General features: G+C 58.5%; 2 protein-coding genes across 8 annotated transcripts; one reads left to right on the top strand and one right to left on the bottom strand.

Annotated features, from left to right (window-relative positions):
- Positions 1-561: 561 nt before the first annotated feature.
- On the top strand, positions 562-6,446 carry BBLN (bublin coiled coil protein). 3 transcript variants are annotated; one of them, XR_008549465.1, is made up of 3 exons: positions 604-709; positions 3,311-4,422; positions 5,887-6,446. XR_008549465.1 is itself a non-coding variant. In XM_037492074.2 (2 exons), the coding sequence occupies exons 1-2, from the start codon at positions 631-633 to the stop codon at positions 3,481-3,483; spliced, it is 252 nt and encodes an 83-aa protein (XP_037347971.1). In that variant the 5' UTR covers positions 562-630; the 3' UTR covers positions 3,484-4,711. The 3 variants fall into 3 exon arrangements, 1 of the variants encoding a protein (XP_037347971.1); XR_008549466.1 differs by lacking the exon at positions 5,887-6,446 and having other exon boundaries at positions 3,311-3,920; positions 4,321-4,704; XM_037492074.2 differs by lacking the exon at positions 5,887-6,446 and having other exon boundaries at positions 562-709; positions 3,311-4,711.
- On the bottom strand, positions 3,617-20,816 carry CIZ1 (CDKN1A interacting zinc finger protein 1). Of its 5 annotated transcripts, XM_054688866.1 has the most exons (18): positions 20,756-20,807; positions 19,996-20,140; positions 19,649-19,764; positions 14,839-14,910; positions 13,123-13,352; positions 11,175-11,262; positions 10,909-11,017; positions 10,120-10,420; positions 9,852-10,035; positions 9,515-9,624; positions 8,790-8,987; positions 8,441-8,565; positions 7,765-7,852; positions 7,221-7,334; positions 6,904-7,044; positions 5,570-5,639; positions 5,273-5,394; positions 3,625-4,927 (listed from the first exon to the last, which is right to left on the bottom strand). In XM_054688866.1, the coding sequence occupies exons 2-18, from the start codon at positions 20,133-20,135 to the stop codon at positions 4,712-4,714; spliced, it is 2,424 nt and encodes an 807-aa protein (XP_054544841.1). In that variant the 5' UTR covers positions 20,136-20,140; positions 20,756-20,807; the 3' UTR covers positions 3,625-4,711. The 5 variants fall into 5 exon arrangements, with proteins under 5 accessions (XP_037347970.2, XP_037347968.1, XP_037347967.1 ...); XM_037492070.2 differs by having other exon boundaries at positions 3,623-4,927; positions 9,852-10,420; positions 11,175-11,247; XM_037492069.2 differs by having other exon boundaries at positions 9,852-10,420.
- Positions 20,817-21,360: the final 544 nt, after the last annotated feature.

Genomic DNA, 21,360 nt, shown 5'->3' with positions numbered 1-21,360 from the left:
GGGGGGGTGGGGGGGTGAGAGGATTCACCAGAGACAGAGCGGGGAGCAGCACAGGCGGGCTGCCTGAAAGACGCGGCGCAGTGACCTCTCCTGTGGCGCCCGCTGCTCCCCTCGCTGCTCCCTGCACTGCTTGTCCCACGGCCGACTCTCCGGGAGGCAGTGACCTGAAATTTCCCGACGCCATGAAAACCAAGCGGCTCAGATTTCGCCCACCCGGAGGCAGCGGGAAGTCGGAGTCCCGGGACGCCCGGCCCAGCTTCTCCGGGCAGCCCCGCGAGGCGGGCGGCAGGGGGCGCAGCTCCACTGTGAGGCAGCGCGTGGGCGGGGCCCGGAGCGGGCGGGGCCGGGGCGGGGCTCCGGCGGGCGTGGGCGGGGCTCTGTCGGACGGGGCGGGGCCGGGGCGGGGCTCCGGCGGGCGTGGGCGGGGCTCTGTCGGACGGGGCGGGGCCGGGGCGGGGCTCCGGCGGGCGTGGGCGGGGCTCTGTCGGGCGGGGCGGGGCCCGGCGTCGCACCGCCCGGCCCGCCCTTCCGGCTCCGGCTTCCACCCGCCGCCTCCACCTGGCGCCGGCTGCGGGCGCGACGGTCGCCGCGTTCCACCGCCGCGAGGCCCTGGCGGCGCCCGAGCCCGCGATGTCGGGCCCCAACGGGGACCTGGGCGTGCCGGTGGAGGCGGGCGCGGAGGGCGAGGACGACGGCTTCGGGGAAGCAGGTGACCCGGCGGAGCTGGAGCGACCTTTCCTTTCTCGGGGTGCCCTCCTGGGAAGGGGAGGCGGGGCCGGGGCGGAGTCTTGGAGGTGCCGCAGAGGCCCTTCCAGCCCCCCACTCCCGAGTGGGTCGCGAGCTGCGGACGCCCTCTCGGGGCGCAGGACGCGCACCCTGCGAGCCGCAGCGCTTGAGACCTCGGGGCACCGGCCCTGATGCACAGGTGGGGCCGCCCAGGCTGCGGGAGACGCCGGCCCTGGCGGGATCCGCTCCAGCCTCTTCCTGGGGCCCCAGGCGGACCGGGACGCTGAGGGGGCGGGGCCGGTCTCGGTTTAACTGGGGGCTCTGGGGGGGGCCCGCTGCCCTGCTGAGTCAGCACCCAGCCACCTTTGCCAGTGTGGGCCTGGCACCTTGGCCAGCGTGACTCGCTTCTAAAGCTGCCCGGTGCCGTCCCGCACTCCAGCATTGGGGTGGGGTAGCTTTGGGGGGAAGGATTGCGGGGAGGGAGAGGGCTTGGGGGGTGTCTACCATCTAGCTTTTCACCTTCCTCCCTCGGTTTTCCCACCTGTGAATAATTAGTTTTTCCTGCATTGAGAGTAAATGAGAAAACGAATGGAAAATTACAAAGATGCAAACGTTCAGTAAGTGGTCATTCTCTTTAGTGTAATAAAGATGGTTTATTAACTTAGAGGACAGGATTTAGCAAATCCTGGGTAGGTATGAAACCCGCTTTTTGTTTGGTTTTGGGGTCTTACTAAACTAGAATTCGTACACTGTACAGTTTGCTCACTGAAATTTATACGTCCGGCGGGTTCTGGGATATTCATAGGGCTCTGCACCCACCGCAAAGTTTTACACTTTTGTTTTGCAGGGTCTGTGGGTCAGTGGTAGCTGGCTGGCTTGCCCTGGACTCTGCTGGTGAACAGAGGTGGGCAGCAGCCATGGTGGAATCAGGCAGCACCTCTCTGGGTCACACTGAGTGGGCAGCCCAGTCGGCAGATTCAGGGCAGCACAGTAGGGAGGAGGGTGTCCCTGGCAGAAGACAAAGGCTTAGAACTGGCCGGTGCCCTTGACACAGATGAAGGCTGGCCCCATGGCATGGACACACCCCCCAGCCTCAAGTATTAGGATATTGGCCTCAGGTATTAGGTATAGAGGCCTGCCTCCTTCATCCTCCATGTGTGTCTCATGACACCGGCTGTGAGCTATTGGTTATAATGACCATCTATTAAGTAATTGTGTGGCCAGACCCTGAGTTCTTGATATATTTGAATCTTCCCAGCAACCTAGTTGATATCCTGTTTCCAGAAAGGTGCAGGAATTTGCTGAGACGGAGCAGAGCTGGGACTGAGATCCAGATGCCTCTCTGCTTGCCATGTCCTTGTCCAACCAGCTGGACCGCCCTTCACAGGCCCCTTCCCTCTTGGACCTCACTTTCCCCATCTGTACCACAGAATTAGGGTGCCAATTCTGGGCATGGGTGCTCTTCCCCCAGAATGCAGACACATTTGCACCCAAATCCCAGGCCCTTCCCCCAGGCCAGCTGCTTCCTCTTTGGTCCCATGCTAGCCGGCCGCTCGCTGAATGTGTCTGAGTCATGGACTGGCTCAGAACCAGGTCCTGCAGTGGGCATGGGCCCAGACCTTGGGTCCTAAGAGACACTGTATTACTAAGAGGAGGACAACCATGGGGGAGGGAGGGATGGTTTCTTCTGGTGGATACCAAGGCAGACTTCTTGGAAGAGGAGGCATTTTGAGCTGGTCCTTGGATCACTGATGTGGTTGAGGCATTCTGTGTGGCAGGGACAATTGAGCACAAAGAGGGCTGGAAAGTCAGAGGTTTCATTCATTCATCCATTCATTTGTTCAACAAATGCTTATTGTGTGAAAGTGAGGACACTGGGGAAAGAGCAGTGAAGACAGACCATTCTCCCTCCACGGAGCTTTAGACTCCGGTGGAGGGGCAGGCCAGCACACAGTAATCACAGCAGTCAGTCCGGAAGTGAGGGCCGTGGAGGTGTGAGGAGGGCAAGGGTATTAGGAACAGAGGCCGGCCGGCCGGCTCTGGGAGGGCTGCCTGCGGACATCCATGCTGAGGCTTGAAGGATAAGTGGGAGGAGCGGATGGAAGGAGACAGGAGGAGGACGCGGCGCATCCCACGAAGAGGCGCCAGCATGTTCAGGGGGCCTGAGGTGGACAAAGGCAGGTGTGAGAGGACAGGCAAGGCCTGGGGGTGGGACTCCAGATGGAAGCAAGACCTTGGAGCCTGCTGGGTGCATCTCCTTGAGGGCACAGGAGCCAGAGAGGCTGGGGTGGGCCTGCCTGGGGACTCAGGCACTCTAGTGGGCTCTGCTCTGGCCTCTACGCAGCTGAAGGAAGTGGAGACTTGGCACCAGGCTTGGCACCAGTCACCTCCTAACCCCAGAAAAAAGGCATTATTTCTCCAAAACCTTTCCTCTTTCGGTGTCCCACCCATTTTTGAGAGGCTCGGAACTTGCCCAAAGCCCCTTTAGAGGCAGGCTGGGGGACCATGGTGTTGATTGGAAGAATGGGAGTCTGTGAGCCCCAAAGGGGCCTGGGACCTTGACTGTCTGTCCCTTTCCCCCCAGAATACGCTGCCATCAATTCCATGTTGGACCAGATCAACTCCTGTCTAGACCACCTGGAGGAGAAGAATGACCACCTCCACGCCCGCCTCCAGGAGCTGCTCGAGTCCAACCGGCAGGCGCGCCTGGAGTTCCAGCAGCAGCTAGGGGAGGCCCCCAGCGATGCCGGCCCCTAGGCCCGCGAGCCCCCCGCCCCGCCTCCCGGGGTCAGACCATGGCCTGAGCCCTACCACCCAGCTCAGATACCTTCTCCAGGGCAGCCACTGGGTCCCCCGGTGGGCCTGTCTGCGTGGCCACCCTCTGACACGCCCCTGCCTGGGCCAGCGCCCATCATCCAGCATCTCCTGGGGCCAGGGGCGGACCTGCAACCCACCTGCCTTGCCTGTCTGCCGAGTCCTGGGCACTCCCCACTCTGCCCAGGCTTTAAGTGCCCACATTAAACCGGCCTCCAACACCACTTCACCTCTGTCCTCTGTATCTTGGGAGAAGGACTCCAGTGCCCGCCAGAGGGGAACCGGCCGTCACTCACCTGCGGCTCACGGCCTAGTGGTGGGGCTGGCAAGGCTCCCACCTACCTGTCGTATCCCCAGCCTGGCTGAGCTCCCAGCGTGCTGTGAGTGAGGACATGCTCCCCTCTCTGGGTACTAGGTTTTCACTTTAGTACCGAGACGTGCTGTGCAACCTGGGCAGTGCCCTCCTGCTCGTGGCCTCAGTCTCCCCAGCCGGCCAGTCACAGGCCTGGTCTGGTGGGCTGTCTCTTAGGGTGCTTCCAGATGAGGAAATAGCAGAAGTAAAGAGCTGAGTGAGCCTGGGCTGCATTCCCAGCGATTCATCATGGTTGCCTGACGAGAAGGGCAGGCACCCCATTAGTGAACCCAGCACAGAATCAGGCCAGAGCCGAGGGCCCCTTTGTACTTGTTTCCATGGGGTCCAGCTGGAGAGGCCAGCACCCGGGTTCAGAGCCTGCGCCCTAGGTCATCCTGGCCACTTAACCAGATGTATGATCTTTGCAGGCTACTTGACGGTACCAGACCTCAGTTTCATCTGTAACTTGGGGATAGCAACCAAGACGTACCCCCAGGCACTGTGAAGATTAAATGAGATCTGACTTGAAGGTACTTTCCCAGCCTGGATACATAGAGAGAAATGGGCTCAGAGGTGAAGCGCCCTGGGATCCCCGAGCACACTTGGGGAGACTGTCTTTGGTGGCCTGATTCTGCACCACACTGAACCCCAGCAGGCCGGACCCCTTCCCTATCACCCAGACAAAAGTGCTGGTGGGGCCTGGCACAGCCAAACCACCTTTTTTTATTGGATTTCGAGTAAAAATACCAACCATCTCAGTTGCCAAGGCTCTTAGGACCCACAGCAGGCCTGGCCCCAGCCAGGGGGGAGCGCCCACTATCAGTTTCTGCGGCGTGTTGAGCGCCGGGGGGGTGGGGGCTCAGGGGGTGGGGCCGTCACCTTGCTGGGGGTTTTGGCCGAGTCCTGGGTGCTGGGATGGCTGGGTGGGCGGCCACCAGAGGTGAACAGGGCAGTCAAGGCGTTCCGGGCGTTGATGGCACACCGACGGCTCACGGGCCTGGTGGTGGGGCAGGGGTTCTTGGCCTTCTTGTATTTCTGGACACAGAGGGTGCAGGTGAAGCAGAGCTTCCTCCTTACCTATCTTGCATTCCCAGCCAGCAGCTGCCTTCCCAGCCAGGCTGAGCAGCATCCAACATGCTGTGTGACCCTGGGTGATGTGCTCAGCCTCTCTGGGCCAGAGCTCTGGCCCTCAGCACCTTCCAGCCCCACCCAGCTCTGATTCCCTTTGTGGTCAAGGCCTCCCTGTTTGGGCATAAGGGGGCATTCCCTGGGTTAGGGGAGCATGGGGAGGGGAGTGAAGGGTGAAGCCAAGCACAGGCAGGAGGTGGCACTGGCCATGGTGCTGTGAGTCCCCAGGGCAGGGTGGGGGGCCTGGCTCACCTGCAGGTTCTCAAAGTGGGCCAAGGTCTTGCAGTGGGAGAGCTGCGCCCCTGAGTTGCTGTGGTAGAACTTGTGGCAGATGCAGCACATGTAGCCCATCACGGGCACCAGGAAATCCACACCTGTGGGATGGCAGGGTCTGTCCTCACACCATCTGCCCAGTCAGCCAGGAATCCCACCCTGGAGGGGACCCTTGGCTCCCCCATCTTCTCGGCAGGAGAAGAGGATGAGGGGCTAGGCTGGAACTGGGGGGCCTGGAGGCTGGAGCCACATCGCTGGGTCAGGCCAGGCACTTACCATAGGCGGTATCGGGGCTGTAGGTCTCCGATTCTTTCCACTCCTCTATGGAAATGTCTCTGAACCTCACCTGGGAACATACAAGTGTGGGCCTCAAGGCAGCCACCACCTCCCCAACCCAGGTGGGGGGCCTGGAACCCACCCAAATTCTTGAGCACAACAGCCGTTAGATTCCCGAAGGTTGTGGGTAGCATTCTCTGAGCCTTTGCACACTCTGATCCTGCCTCCCAGAGTTCCTTTCCCAATATATACTTTCTAGGCTTAGTTCCATCAGTCCCCACCTCCAGGAAGCCCTCTTGCTCCCTCCCTCTTTACAGTGGCCGTAATCCACACCAGGTGTGCCCACACTATCATCTACTGAAGCCTGTTAACAACCCTCTGTGACCCACTCATTTTACAGAAGAGGATACAGGCCCAGGGTCACACAGCTGCTTTGTGGAGGACTGAACCCTCCCCACGGTCAACCGTAAGCCCCTAAGTTCCAACCTGATACTGCAGGTCCTCGGCCCAGGGAGTCAGATTCACCCACTGGAAGTAAGCCCTTCCAGACGAGGTCCTGCGGCCCCAGCCACATCAGCCTGCCTGCCCGGCAGTGCCCTCCACCACTCAGCAGGCAAACAAATGAGCTTCTAGGAAGGCTACCACCCCAACTCCCACACCGGGCTGCAGCGTTGCCTCGCAGCCCGACCTGGAACTGTCAGAGCTGGGCAGAGGAAACAGACTGAGAGGCACCCTGGGAGGCAGGAGCAGCATGTGCAAAGGCTCAGAGGAGGCTACCCACAGAGAATGCTCCTGGAAAGCAAAAGGCTGGTGTGTTCCAGGGCTTGCCCAACCTATGCCACAGCCAAGATCTGCATCGCTTATGCCTGGCTCCCCGCACAGCGGCACCCTCGGCACCCTGGGCGGGGACAGCTGAGCATCCCTGGGACCCAGCATCGCGACCTGGCCTTAAACAGGTGCTTGGGAAACTGGCTAAACTGAAAAGAGCCCCAGGAGTGGCTGGGGCACCCTGAATGGAACGAGTCTCCCTTCCTGGCATCCGAGTCGACGAGCCTCTGCCAGCAAAGTGCTGGGCACACGCCGGGCATATGGTAAGGCTCCGAAAAGATGGGCTGCACTTGCGGCCACCATCACCATCCAATACTGACTTTTTCTGTGCACAACACGTCGTGCCCACCTCCCTGGTCATTGTGGTGTCCGCGTGACCCAGAACACGGTCACGGGAATGTAGTGCGGGGTGTGTGCACAGTGCCCCCTGCCCGGGGTGGGGCGAGGCGCCTCCTGGGGTGGGAGTCCAGCCTGCAGCCTCCCGCCGCTCCCCACCCTCGCTGCACCTTTTTGCAGAATTCCTTTTCCACCTCGATCTCCTCCTCTTCCTCGTCCTCCTCCTCATCTTCGTCACCCTCAAAGCAGCCCACAGCGTCCACAGTGATGAAGTGGTCCTCGTCTTGGCCGGCTATCTCCTTCTCCAGCATCTTCAGTTGCCCAGGGGCGTGGGCGTGGGTGAGGACTAGGTCAGCCCTGGAGCAGCCAGGGTGCCACACCCTAGCCACACTGCACCCCCAGAGACTCAAACCCCCAGACCTTCTAAGAGTCAGGCTGGGGTAAACCTCAACTTGCTCTGGGTCTGCATCCTAAGGGCTGGGGTTACCTCCTTGGCTTTGTCCTTGTGCCCCTGGGACTTCACGTGCTCCACAAACTTGCGGGGTGTCTTGAAGTAACGGTTGCAAGCGGTGCAGAAAGGTCGCAGGGATTGTTTGGCCATCTGGGTGGTTGGAGGCGGGCCAAGTGAGCGGCAGGCAGCAGCCCCTCGAGACCCTGCCTCCCACATGCAGATCCCCCACTTCTCATCAGCTGGCAGTACCCCACCTCTGTGTGTATTTGGGCAAACATCCCCTCCCTGTGCTGCTGGCTACAAGACAGGCCAGCAGGTGACCACAGAGACAGAGAGAGGGTGGCCTCCAAGAGGACCCTGAGCCCGCAGCTAAATGGCCAGCCGATGTGGTGCCTGGCCCACCCTGGTCAGCTGGGGAAGCTGGAACCCAGAGGAAAAACATGGAGAGGCCGCACTTATGAGTGACGGCCACGCAGAGACAAAACCTCACACAGATGCCCACTCCCACCTGGCTCCCGCCTTCCTGGCCCCCACTTGGTGATCACGCGTGTGGGGCCTCTGTGGCTCGGGGCCCTTGTACCTTGTGGTCCGGCGTCCTGCGGTGCTGGATCAGGTCCCCCACGTAGTAAACCTGGCAGGTGTTGCACCAGCGCCTGGGCGGAGGCTCTCTGCGGGGCGACAAGTGAAACACACACAGGGTGACACCGCATTCTGTGGGGGAGCCCTGGCCCTGCTGGGTACTCCAGAGGGATCATGGAATTCCAGCACCACATTCAACAAAGTCTTTTTTAGAAAACTGACAAAGTGGGGCCTCCCTGGTGGCGCAAGGGGTTAAGCACTGCACTATGAAGCAATCCGCAGCCTCTGCAGCACGGTTCGATCCCCGGCCGGCCAGGGAGCAACCCACATGGCACAGCAGACCTCTCCTGCCTCCCCGCTGCTCCCCTCAGCAGTGCATTTCAGTAGATCTGCCTGTTCTGCTCCCCGCTCTGTCTCTGGTGAATCCTCTCACCCCCACACCTCTGGCCTGTACCCCAGCTCTTGTATGCATAAATAATCTTTAAAAAAAAAAAAAACTGACAGTGGCTAAGAATTCTTGAACATGAATAGCCCAGACCATACTGCGAAGGGTGTGAAGAGACCTCTGAGGGAGGACGAGCCAGATGGGAGATTCAGGGTCCCCTTGCACCTGCCTGACCAGACTCCCCCCTCAACACCCCTCCCTACACACGTGGAGCGTCCATTTCTCCACTCACTCGTCCTCTCTCTCCAGGACGTCACGGGGCACGGGCAGCAGGGCCAGGAGGCAGGCTTGGCTCATGTGCTGGAGCTCGCCAAGCCGTTGCTGGTGCCGCGCCTCCACCATGTGGTCCTGGAACTCCTGCAGTGGGGGGGTGGGGAGGGCAGGGCTGGTTCAACCAGGTCCACCTGCCTCTCAAGTCCTGCCTACTGGCCGGTCAGGAAAGGCTTTCCGAGCAAACGCACAGCCGCCAGACCCGTGGCTTGAGGGGGCCCCGTCAGGCAACCAGGCTGGAAAGTCCTTGCAGACCCCAAACCCTCCCACTTGTCCCCCACCAACCTCTGCCCCAGGCCAGCCTGCCCTACCTGCTGACTGCTGTAGCTGGCTCTGCAGATGTAGCAGAAAAACTGCAGTGTTTGCTTTGAAGGTATGCTGGCAGCAGCGGGGGTGGCAGAGGTAGTGTCGCTGGCTCGGGGCCCGGGTGTGAGGGGCATGGTGCTAAAGGCCCGGCTGTCACTGCTCTGCAAGATGGTGACCTTCAGGGAGCCCCCGGCACCCCACACCTGCACCAGGAGCAGAGCCAAAGCTACCACCAGCTGGGCGCTCCCAGCGGGCCAGCCCTGTCTCATCAGGTACTTACAGATGGAGATCCCAAGGCTCTGAGCCTCACACAGCCAGGAAGCACTAGGCAGGCCCCACCCTACCCTGCCCCACCCCGCCCCACCCCAACATGACTGCTAGAGAAACTGAGGCGCAAAGAAAGGACAGATTTAGCCACGATGACACTTTGGGACCCACACCCACAGGCTTCCACCCGGGCCCCTCCACTAGAGCACTGTTACCTGTGTGAGGGAACCAGGCCCTAGTTTTGGGATGAGCAGGTTGGAAGGGGCACTTGTGACCTGAAATACCTCCAGGTATTCTGAGTGAAGGCAACACACCACGGGGAGGGTGCCGAGCACACTCAAACCCTGTCTGGTGGCCCATGCACACAGGTGGGGCATCCCATCTCAAGGAAGCCCTGAGAGGGCCTGGGGCAGTGTTGCTGGGGGTGTGGTCCTCATGCTGCCACCCGGACAACTCTACCCACCCCTAGCATCTCTCTTGATCTTTTTTCACATTCTCCCACATCCAGGCCACTGGCCAACTCCTCCTGGCTCTCCTCTGTGCCCACAGGCTCCGGCGAGTCTTCCTCCAGGCCTGAAATGATAGATGGGCGGTTCCCCAGGTCCCAACTTCTACCTGGGTTCAGCGTGACCCACACCTGAGAGCCATCTTCCCGTCCACGGCCAGGACCTGGAAGCCTAAGGCGAGGATACCTGAACCCTGGCTCCGGGCAGCATCCAGTCGAGGCTGGACAGCACAGGTGAGGACGCGGGCCCGGCAGAGCTGTCCCCCTGGGCCGCTGTGGGCCGGTGCCTGCTTACCTCCTGCAGCTGCTCCCGTGTCAGGCGGCATCTCAGGCACCATGGGAGGAACTGGTGCTTGCTCGGGCGCCAATCCCTGAGCCTGGGTCCGAGGCTGCCCCTGGGTCTGCTCTGGTGGCTGCGCTGGCAACGGCGTGGGAGCTGGCTCCAAGAGCTGCCGCGTGGGCTGTGCGTGTGTCTGGGCCTGTGGATACGTCTGCGTCTGTGCCTGCTTCTGCAGCTGCAGCTGCGCCTGCCTTGGGGGCTGGGAGTGTGCCTGTGGCTGCACCTGCTTCGGTGGCTCTGCCTCCTTCTGCGGCCGTGTCTGCTGTGGCGCTACGTGTTCCGGGGTGGTCTGCGTCTGTGCCTGCTTCTGCAGCCTCAGCGGCACTGTCTGTGGCGGGGCCTGTGGCTGCACCGGGGCCTGGATGTGCAGCGCACATGGCTGGAATTGTGGCAGCACTCGGGCCTCCGGCGGCTCAGATGGCAGCTCATGTGTCTGGGTCTGCTTCGGTGCTGTCATCCGTGCCTGAGGCTGTACCTTGGCCTGCAGCTGCCCTAGGGTCCCCTTCTCTGTGGGCTCCTCTGAGCTAGGGAGGATCAGAAGCTCAAATTCATGTCTTCCAACTGGCCCTGGGGGTTGCCCAGAAAGGCCAAGACGCAACTTCCAGCCCTAGCCCTACCACGTAGGACTGAGCATTTGGGCAAGTGCCTTTGGCTCCCCAGGTCCTGCTTTCATTTAAATAAGTTGAGAGGATCACTCACTTCTGCCTCCCACACTTCTAAGCCTGTATCCACGGCCCTGTAGTCCTGCCCAGCCGGGGGGGCCCCAGAAGCACACGTTCTCCTCCAACCTGGCCCCTTGCCCGCCTGCTGGGGCCTCAGTCACAGTGAAGACACCAGAGTCTGTCTGGCCGGGGCCTTCCCAGGGACAGATTTAGATGTGACCTTCCTCCAGGCCAGAGATCAAGGTCCTTCTATCACTCAGCTCCCCTAAAGGGGCTTGCCCCTACCTCCACCCACCGCCTGCCTTGGCAGGCATGAGCTACGGGCCTGGCAGGCTTTCAGCATCAGTTACCTCTTTGACTTCTTAGCCAGGGGCTCAGAGGCCTCACAGGACTCAGGCTCAGGGGTTGGTGTGCGTTTCTCCTTAGAGGAGCCATCTGGGCAGAGCTGGAAATCTTGGTCTGGAACGAAGGGCAGCTGAGGGATCTTGGACACTGTCCAGCAAACCCAAGCTCCCCTCCCCGAGTCACCAAGCCCAGCTTTGCCTCCGTCACAACCCTGCACCCACCAGCCCCCACCCTCGTCCCCTTTGAAGGACCAGCAGCCTCCCTCCCTTACCTGGAGTGTCTGTTCGGGACTCTGTGGCTTCTTCAGACCCCTCTGGGGGGTCTGACTGGTCTTCAGACACCGTCTGAGAAGAAGAATCCTGCTTCCAGTCAGAAACTGTTCTTGACATCCACCGCCCACCCCGTGAGCAACCCCCGGCAAGCATGGCTGCCGCTGTCCCCCGGCAGGTAAAGGGCCTGGCCCTGAGCTACCGAGATGGTCCTCACCAGGCCAGGGATCATGTCTAGGGGACTTCAGCAGCTGCCTGGGTGAGAGCAAACCAGGACTGGGAACACAGACCCTGAGTGTGGCCTCCTGACTTCCCAGCCAGAGGAGCCCTTCATGCAAAACTGATCCTCTTTTCTCTAGATCAGAACAAAACAGTCCTGTGACTTCTCCTAGCCTGGGGCATGCCCTCCTCACCACCCTAAGTACCCCCTCGCACACCAGTATGCTCTCCTCACCCCAAATGCCTGCTCATCATCCCAGGCATCCCTCCTTACCCCAAGCACCCTACCCCACGCTTGGCTTCAGCCCCTCCCTGGCCCTCTCTGCTAGTCCATACTACCTCTCTGTGCCCAGAGCCCCAGACCACCTCCTGCCTGAGGTCTCTGCCCAGAGCCTCAAAAGCACTTCTTGAGGATACCCCCTTGGCCCCAGAGAAGGTCAAGTCCCCTAGCACAGGTCCCCAGAGTGCCTTGGGCTTCCTTTTTGTGGCATTTTCTAGTTGTAATTATTGGTTAGACTTGTATTTGCATCAATGTCTCTCACCACCCCCTCCCCAGCCCAAGAGCCCCAGCAGGCCAGGCCAGATGTGTCATCTGCACCTCTGCAGGGACGTACAGCTGTCTGCTAAGTAAACTCGGAGTTCTGAGCACCCCAGGAAGCGCGGGAGCTGACTGGCAGCCTTCCCCACCCCCCAGCTAAGCCCAAGCAGGAAGGTGCACACTCAGGACTCTGCACCCTCCAGAAACCACCCGGCCTCGCCCTGCAGGTCAGGAGGCTCGACTCCGCCTCTATCCCTCCCGGCCTCAGCTTTCCTGTGTATAAAATGGGGGCGGTGATGGCCAGCTCGCCTAGCCACGTCCAGACAGACCTGACTGGACAAGCAGAAGCCAAGACTCCTCTCCGGAGGGACTGGCCGCCGGATGTGGGTTGCCCAGAGTAGCAGGAAAGGGGTCCTGCCCCTGCCACAGAATGCTGCTGTGGGCCTGGTGTGCAGGCAGCAGCAGGAAGTTCAGGGACCAGATGTCCCAGGGGCAGACTGTTCCCTTTGCGAGTCTCTTGGACTCTTTCTGCTGATGTCAGGGAGAGCCCCTCAGGGACGTGGGGGCCAGGGTGCAGGCCCAGAGGCCAGATGGCCAGAGTTCAGAGTTCCTGGTCTGATAACATTGCTCGACCCCGATAACCTTCCTCTGACTTCTATGTCTGTAGCTCACTTAGACTGTTTTTTAAATTTTCAGGTGTGATAGATTGTCTCCTTATTAAATAACTGTAATGGAGAAGCCAGTTTACGGAAGAGGGCATTACAGTGACCAGTCGCACACACAGCTTTTGAGCACATTAGTGTGGCCACTCATCCAGAGGGTTGTAAGGACGCAGTATAAGAAAGAGCCCTGCTCTGCTTTTATATGTTGAGTTAAATAAAATGTTAGTAAAACAAATTTCACCCGTTTCTTTTTATTGCGCTGGTGTGGTTACTAGGCAAACGATAATTACATTTACAACTCTCATTTTACTGTTCTCGTTTAAAGAGAAATATTAGGTGAATTTTAGCGCCGTAGTAGATTGAGGCAAAAATTATGGCAGGAGGGCAGGGATATTTGAAGTTTGGGAGACACGACATACCAAATCCAACTCACCGCTCCCGTTTTACAGATGAGGAAACTGAGGTGCAAAGAGGGGGTGTGGCCTGAGCAGGGATGCCCCCCCCCCCAGCTCCACCTTAGACACCACTCACCTTGCGATTGAGGGTGGTAGAGGAGGGAATCCTGGCTTGCTTCTGGAGGGTCCTCCCTGAGAGGTTGATCAGGGAGGGGTTTATGGGGACACCGACAGGAGGGGGTCCCAGCAGGGACTGCTGGGTGGCCTGGGGAAAGAACTGTTGTAGATGTGGGGTGGTCAGCTGGGGGGGTGTGAGGCTGGGGGTGGTCAGGGTTGGGGTTGCCAGGTTGTAGCCACGGAGGTTACCTGTGGGCAAGAAAAGGAGAAAATGGATCACTCTTGGGTTGAGCCCCCCAGTGCATCATGGGAACGGCACAAATAACTTTCAAGGGAAGCCTGAGTCAAAGCTCAGTCCCGCCCACCTTGCACACTGGTGGGGAGGAGGCTCCAGGGGAAAGGGCACTGCTTTTCCCTCCTCAGATTCCTACCTGGTCAGCAGCTTGAGAACCCTGTTCACCCTCCAGCATGCCCGAGGGTATGGCTTAAGGTACAGGAACAATCCCAGCACAGAACCCACAGAGAGAGGCAGCGAGATAAGACACCCCCCCCAACCCCCAGCTGCCCTTCACCACGTCTCCTCAGGAGCCAGGCCCTTGGCCCAGCATCATCAGGGGGAGAATCATCGTCACCTCTGATGACAAAATAGAGACGCAAAGAGGAGGGGTCCCTTGTCTCGGGTCTCTGGGGAGGGCACTGTCCCCAGCCAGGACTGCAGGGTTCTCCTGACTCCTCTCTTTACTCTCCCTCAAGTCATCACCAAACCTTATCAAGCCTGTCTCCTGCCCCTCTGACCCCCCTTTTCTATCCCCACTCTGCTCCCTGTCCCTGCTTTCATAGCTCCCTGCTACTCACTGCTCAGAAACTGAGCACCCCCCACCCCCACCTTCGTTTCTCCTGTCACAAGCTTCTGTGAGTTGCTTAAACAGACCGAGTTTCCTTCTGCCTCTGGGCCTTTGCACATGCTGTTTTTCCTGCCTGGGCTGTTCTGCCTCCCACTGGTTCTGCCTCCAAATTGTGTTCAATCCTTCCTTGGCATAATCTCCTCCCAGAGCCCTCTGTGATCTCGGAGGTCACAGCCCCCTGTCCTGTCAGAGCTGCAGTTTCCTTGTCCACTGCCTACCACCCAACGACACCGGGATCTCCTTAAGGGCAGGCACCAGCTCTTGCCAAGTGTTTGAGCTGAAACAGTTCAAGTCCTGCTCCAATGGTGGGGTGGGGAGCCCAGGGATTAAGCGCAGATGTCAGGTCAGGTGTGCTGCGAGAGCCGGTTCAAAGCCAGACTGTACTACAGACAAGAGACCTGGAACAAATCAGTTCCGCCTTCTTAGTCTCAGTTCCCACATGTGTAAAATAGGCAGAACAGTGCGTGTTTTATGAGGATTCAGTGAGACACATAAGTGTGCCTGGTACATAGTAAATGTTCAATTAACATTAATGGAAAATAAATATATGTGCACATACGGGCAGAGAGCATGCCAATCAGCTCTTAAAAACAGTAAGGCAAAAGATGGCACACCCTAAAAGAAAAATGGACAAAGGACATGGACAGGTCACACGCACAAAAAAGCACCAAAAAACAAATGTTTAACAGACAAATACAAAATATTCACTTGTACTGGCACTCCAAGGAACGTAAACTAACACATCAATGATATAGCTTTTTCTGCCAACCAAATTAGTAAATTATATGCATACGTAAACATATATATATATTTAAAAAAGCATATAATACCCAATGTTGCCGTGGGCATGGTGAGACCCGCACTGTCATACGTGGCTGGTGGCATTGCAGACTGGTCCAGTCCTTTGGGAAAGTAATTTGGTAGATATTTATTGAGAGCCATAAAACATTTGTCCCCCCTGATCCAGTCACTCTATTTTTGGGAAAAAATGATCATAAAATAGTCTCAACATGAGATCTACTGCAGTGTTAAAACAGAAGAAAAAGGAAAACACGGAAATCTAGGTAGGCAAGAGCAGGCCCTTCAATTGGATCTTAAATGGCTGTTAAAAATAACCTTTACAGAGGGGCCTCCCTGGTGGCATAGGGGGTTAATTCTCAGCTGGTGGTGTAGGGGGTTAAGTAAGTCTCAGTGCTATCACCGCTGTGGCCTGATTTTGATCCCCGGCCAGGGAGCTGACCCACAGGGCGCAGACCTCTCCTGTCTCATCTGCTGCTCCCCTCAGCAGAGTATTTCCTCTCACTCCCCACACCTCTGGCCTACACCCCAGTTCTTGTATGCATAAAAAAAAATAACCCTTTACAGAGACTCTCAGATCATATGTGAAAGGTCCATGCAGGGGGCCGGAATGCAAAAGCCTATTGGGAAGCCCACCTGGGGGGCAGGAATGCGGATACCTGCCTGGAGGACTCCAGGGAAAAACAGGGCGGATGCAAGGGCTTTTGCTCTCACAACTGACTCTGCTGCAGACCCTTCCCCTATTCTCTATCAGTCCCCTCCATCACTCGGACTTAGGAGCCTCATGAGCGCCAATTCCTGAGTCTTCTCTTCTTCCACCCCTCCTTGAGTGCAAAAGTCTGACAAATATGTTCCTGTCGTCAAACCTATGCTTGCATGTCACCTCAAAGGGGAGTTCGCCTACCCTCTTTTGCAGCTCACCAACTGCGTGGACACCTACGGGGACAGGATTGACCTCTCCCTACTCAGCCAACTGCTCCAGGAACACACAGACCGGTACTTACCCAGTCCTGCCTCGGATCTCGACCCCCTCAACCAACCTTCCCTACCACTACATCCAGGAGACCAAGTCCTGCTCAAATCGCTTCAGCCAAAGCCATTGCAGCCTCGGTGGACCGGCCCACGCACGGTTATTCTCACCACACCTACAGCGGTAACACTTCTGGGACACCCCTCCTGGCACCATCTATCACGGGTCAAACGTGCCCCTGAAGACAAACAGTATGTATGTTATAACCTGGCTCCTACTAGAATGTACATTTCTTGTCAAAATCTCCCCTAGCTCAGTGTCCTGTGTATGGAAATTCAAAGTTATGGAGACCTTTGTCTCAGGATCCACTGAGACCACCCACTAGGTGGGTACTGCGGAGTGCCCACAGGCAGGATGCACAGCACCCATCACTCTCACCCTAACTCTTTCATCGATTAATAACCCTATAAATACCTTGTTTTGTTTCTTTACCATCAAACCTTAGATCACTGCAGAAATACCTATGGAGAATATGGGGGGTGCCCTTACCAGTCATGCACAGTGCACCTTCCAGACAAAGGCCAAATGTTCTCTCTGGTCCGTCATAATACGGGCTTCAATATGAGTCAAGTTAGCTCTGCTATTTCAGATCCTTGGGACCAACGTTGGGTACAGGGAGTCCAAGCCGCAGGGTACACTGGCTGGCATTCCTATCCAGTGGCAACACTGTCCATCTCAAGGGAATATGTCCCGACACAAAATGCCACAGTCCAAGTCTCCCAGGACATCCTCCATTCAGAACAAATCCTATAAAATTAGCTAACATCATCAGAAAAGACCGAGACACCCTCAACCTAAATTCATATAATCCAAAACGCTATAACCTTCCTAAATGACTCTTTTGGGACTCACACCTCCTCTTGTTTCCTCTGTGCTTCCCTTCGGAGGCCTCTACTGGCAGCAGGTCCAATTAATCTCAATACCACTGTTAGGGGGAAAAGGATGTCCCAAAGCAAATTCCATACAGGCTTTGTGGACTCCACCCCCACCCCAGGTCAAAGCCAAAGACACTGGGAACTCCAAATCCCATCACCACCAAAGGGAAGGTGGCTGGGACCTGAGGGTGGGGTTAAGCAGCCAGGTGGATACAAAAGGCAGACACGTGGGCTTTGGGGGGCTCCCCCATTTTGGCTGTCCACCAGCTAGCAGCGTCCTGCCAGCTCTGAGAGTGACTTTGGGTTTCCAGGTCGTCGGATCGGGTAGGACGCATTAAAGACTTTATTTCCCTATTTTCTCCCTGAGTTGTACATTTTCCTTATTTCTTTTTCTCTTGTAAATAAACCTTTTATTAACCCTTTTGTGTGTGTCTGTAGTAGAGTATTCATAAGTCCCTTTAAAGCGCGCGGGTGAGGACCCACAGCCAGGAACCCGTTAAATATCGGGGTTGCTCTATAACACCACTACGACCAAGATAACGGACGCTGCTTGCCAGACTCCCCAACTCTCAGTCACCCTATGGGACTCCAATCACAGCTACCCCTGCTATCAAACTGATGCCCTTGTCAGCTTTCATTCCTGTGCTTCTAACATTTCGGTTACTTCTGTGCTCCGAACAACAGCAAAGAGAAACTTTTTCTGGTGCAATGGCTCTCTCTCTCAGTGTATTAATTCTGCTACTCCAGGCCCACGTATCCAAGTCCTCGCGGTCCCACAGTTAGCTCTGTACAGACCACATTGGACTAAGCAGGCAGCCTTTCTTCCAATCATGGTTGGAATCAGCCTGGCATCATCGATAGCAGCTGCAAGTATGGCGGGTGAGGCCCTGGGACACAGCCTGATTTCTGCCCAGGAATTTTATGAACAAATTGATACCTCCTTAGAAAAAACCTATGTGTCTTCAACATCATTAAAAAGACAGCTCACCTCCCTGGCACAGGTCACTCTCCAAAACCGGCGGGCTCTGGACTTGTTAACAGCTAATAAAGGGGGTACCTGCCTGTTCCTCAGGGAAGAATGTTATTACTAGTTAAACCGGGGACTCCAACTCTCCGCTGACATGGTTTCAAAATCCTATAGTGTCATGGCTCCTCCCACTCTTGGGGCCAATACTAATGATAACCTTATTTTTTTCTTTTCGTTCCTTGCCTCCTAAAATTCATACAGGCTCGCATTCGGGAAATGTCTCCTACCACCTTTAACCAACTCCTTCTCCACCCATATTCTCGCATCCCTGCAGAAGACCCTCATAACCAGGCCTGAGCCATCCCCTTGGTCTTCACCCCCTTTCAGCAGGAAGTAGCCAAAGAAAAAACCTTCGCCCCTTTTCCTATCAACAAAAGGCTGGTATGAAAGGTCCATGCAGGGGGCCGGAATGCAAAAGCCTACTGGGAAGCCCACCTGGGGGGCAGGAATGCGGATACCTGCCTGGAGGACTCAGACAATGAGCCTCCCCCCTCCCACTACGAGTCTCGTCTCAGACAAAGAACCTCTACCTGCCCTACAAACTTTTCCTGCCTTAAGAGCCCAACTACCCACCTGACCTCTCCTCACCCTATAAAACCCTGCTTCCCCCTAACAACGTGCGCGACTCCACCGACCCCCGCCTTGGGTCTGTGAGGTCCGCCCGGGGCGCAATAAACTTTCCCTCCCTTTGAGAAATGTAGCCTGGCTCTCCTTTTCTTTACCGCGCCGAACCTTTCAATATGGTAAATAATCAGGCCATTCGAGTCTGCATGGTGAAAAAGAAACAGGACGCAACCTTTCATTATATCCATAACCATTATCATATATGAGGCCCAAGTCGGTGCTTAGAAAAACATGGGAGGAAATACACTGAAACCTTGACTGGTAGGTTTTTGGCTTCAGGAGGAGAGTGAGCCTCCCTAGGATGAGTTGGGTTTTCTTAACCTCTTTACAGTTTTTTTTTTCTCTCACTTTTGTTTAAATGAGAAAATGCAGATGTACACGTGTGGGTCCCTGTGGGGGTCTAACCCTCTGTCATTTGTAAGTCAGCTCCCAGGACCATCCACACCAGCGCGGGCCTGGCAGGATCGAAGGGTGACGCTGTCCTCTCTTGACCCAGCTGCAAAGCAGCCGGGAGGCAGGACGGCCTAGTGTCTCGGGATATAGCTCTGGAGGAGCATGATTCTAATTCCTCCTCAAATCAGGGCCTACTCACTATGCGACCCTGGGCACACGATCCCGCTCTTGGGCTCTCAGTTTCATCTGTAAAAATGGATCATGCGAGTATCTTGCCTTAGGTTTGTCAGCAGAGCCAAGGACTTAGGTTTATAGAGGCCTCCGTGCAGTGCCCAGTCCCGAGGGCACTCCCATTGGCCTGAGGGAGGAGTGGATCCGAAGATGACTTGACCTGAGGTCTCTGGGCCCCTGGGACTGAGGTACAGGAGCAGCATCTTGGAAGAAAATGCTGAGACTGTTCTCCATATGGGGGAACTGAGACCAGGGCACAGGCAGAGAGCTAGAGACACTCACTCTTGAGCCCCAGGCACTGTGGGTGCTGTGTGACCCACGACAAATGGCTTCCCTTCTCTGCGCTTCACTTTCTCATCTATCAAATGGGACGCAGCAGAGGGAGATCAAAATGGATTTGGCCATCCTTCAACTTATCTAGTCTGAATGTGAGGGAGTGTGCTGAGTGCCACACCCCGCCCCCCCACATCATGGCCAAGGGCACAGATCAGACTGTAGGGAGCTGGGTAACACAGACCCCCACCTCCTGGCACCTCAGACACCGCATCTGTGCACTGGACATGGAGAGCAGCTCCCTGGCAGGGCTACTGTGTGGACTTGATGAGTCAGTGCAGTGGGCTGCTGGGGAGCTACCACCGAAACACAAGGGCCTGCAGCCATACCTTGCAACTGCTGCAAAAACAAAGCTCTCTGCAGTGCTGAGCCGCTGAGCAGGGAGGCCGAGTTGATGCCCTGGAGATTCAGAAGCTGTTGCTGAGGCAGCTGCTGGAGAAGCCCCCTGTGTGTTGGGAGGGGGTGTCAGAAGGTTATTGGGAAAGTCAGGCCTTCTCTCCTCCCTGAGACCTTTCACCTCCCCTCTTAGCCCTCTCTACAGCAGAGAAAAGATCCCCTTGGGCTAGGAACTGATGGGTTCCTGGGGTGCCCCTGGGATGCCGGCCAGTTTGGATGGACTGGACCGGGCATGTATGACATGGGCAGGAGCCAGCCACCCCTCCAGGGGGGAACTCACCGGCTCACGGCCATGGGCAGGGAGGCCTGGGGTGGGGGCTGCTGGAGCAGCTGGAGCTGCAGCAATTGCTGTTGCTGCTGTTGCAGCTGCTGAAGCTGCTGCTGTTGCAGCTGCTGCAACTGCTGCTGCTGGTTGAACATGGCGGCTGGGAGGAGAGCAGAAGGACAGGGTCCCCATCAGAGGCCAACCCAGCTCCCCGCCCCTCCAGGGCCACCACCACCAGCCCGCCGTCTCCCACCCGCTGCTGCCCACTGAGCACGGCGGCTGCGCGCCCAGTCCTGCCGGAGCACCGGCGCCTGTCCCTTTCACCACACCCCACTTCTGCCGGCAGAGCAGGACTCCACGGCCCTCCGCCTCCTGCCGACGGCCCCTCCTTCCAAAGTCCAGCTTCACCTTCCCTCTCTCCCGCTCGCAGGCCCGGTTCCTCCAGGCCCGGAGCCCAGCTCAGATCCATCTCCCGCCCCAGCCTTCTCCGCGCCAGTCGCCGCCCGACGCAGCCCCGCCTCGCTCGCGCCCCGCTTTGATGCCCCTACCCCGCCCCGGTCTGTTTCGTGTGATACACGGGCACACGCACCCCGCCTTTCCCGCCCACCTGTCCACTGGCACCTGAAGCCGCGGCACCCCCCAGCCCCCAGCCCCCACCCCCAGCCCCACCCCCCACCCCAGGCCCCCACCCCCGGCCCCACCCCCCACTCCGCGGACCCTGCAGCTGCAGACGCGGCCGACACCCCCGACACCCCCGTCGGGTCGGCAGCCCCACCTGCCCGCCGAGCCCGCAGCCTCCACTCGAGGGGCCCCTCCGCCTTCAGCCGGTCCCCGCGGCGATCCCCGGCCCGGCCCCGGCCTCCGGGCGCGGCGTTGGCGCGGGAACGGCTCCGCGGCCTCCCCGCGCCCCTCGGCGGTCGCGGGTCCCCACGGGCTGGGCGGGCCGCGCGCGAGGCACGCGCGGGCCGGGCGGCTCCGGCTCGCGGCTCCGGGGCTCGCCGCGCTCCTCGGGGCCTGCGGACACGGCCGGGCGGGCGGCAGCGCCCCCTGCAGGAGCGGAGGCCCCGCGGCCGCGCGGGTCACGCAGGGGGCGGCGCCCGCTCACCCCGCGCGGGGCCGCCGCGGACGCGGCTCGGGGCTGCGAGGGGCCCGGGGGGCGCCGGCCCCCGCCCCGCGTCCTCGGCGCCTGGAAGCCGCGGCTCTGAGCCCGGCCGGCCGTCGCCCCGGGGCACCCGTCCTCTGGCGGGGCCGTCCGGGCGACTCCGCACAGGCCGCGCCAACCGACCTCCCGCGGCCCGGGCCCGCGCGGACGCGCCTTCGGGGCGGGCGCCCTGGGGGACGCCCGCTCTCCCCGCCGGCCGAGCCGAAGCACCGGCCTTA

Source organism: Talpa occidentalis, unplaced genomic scaffold, assembly GCF_014898055.3.
Source record: "Talpa occidentalis isolate TD23 unplaced genomic scaffold, MPIMG_talOcc4v2.1 talOcc4.7, whole genome shotgun sequence".
NCBI classification, from domain to species: Eukaryota; Metazoa; Chordata; class Mammalia; order Eulipotyphla; family Talpidae; genus Talpa; species Talpa occidentalis.
The sequence above is the reverse complement of the archived record's forward strand: the minus strand, read 5'-3'. Positions and strand labels throughout refer to the sequence as shown.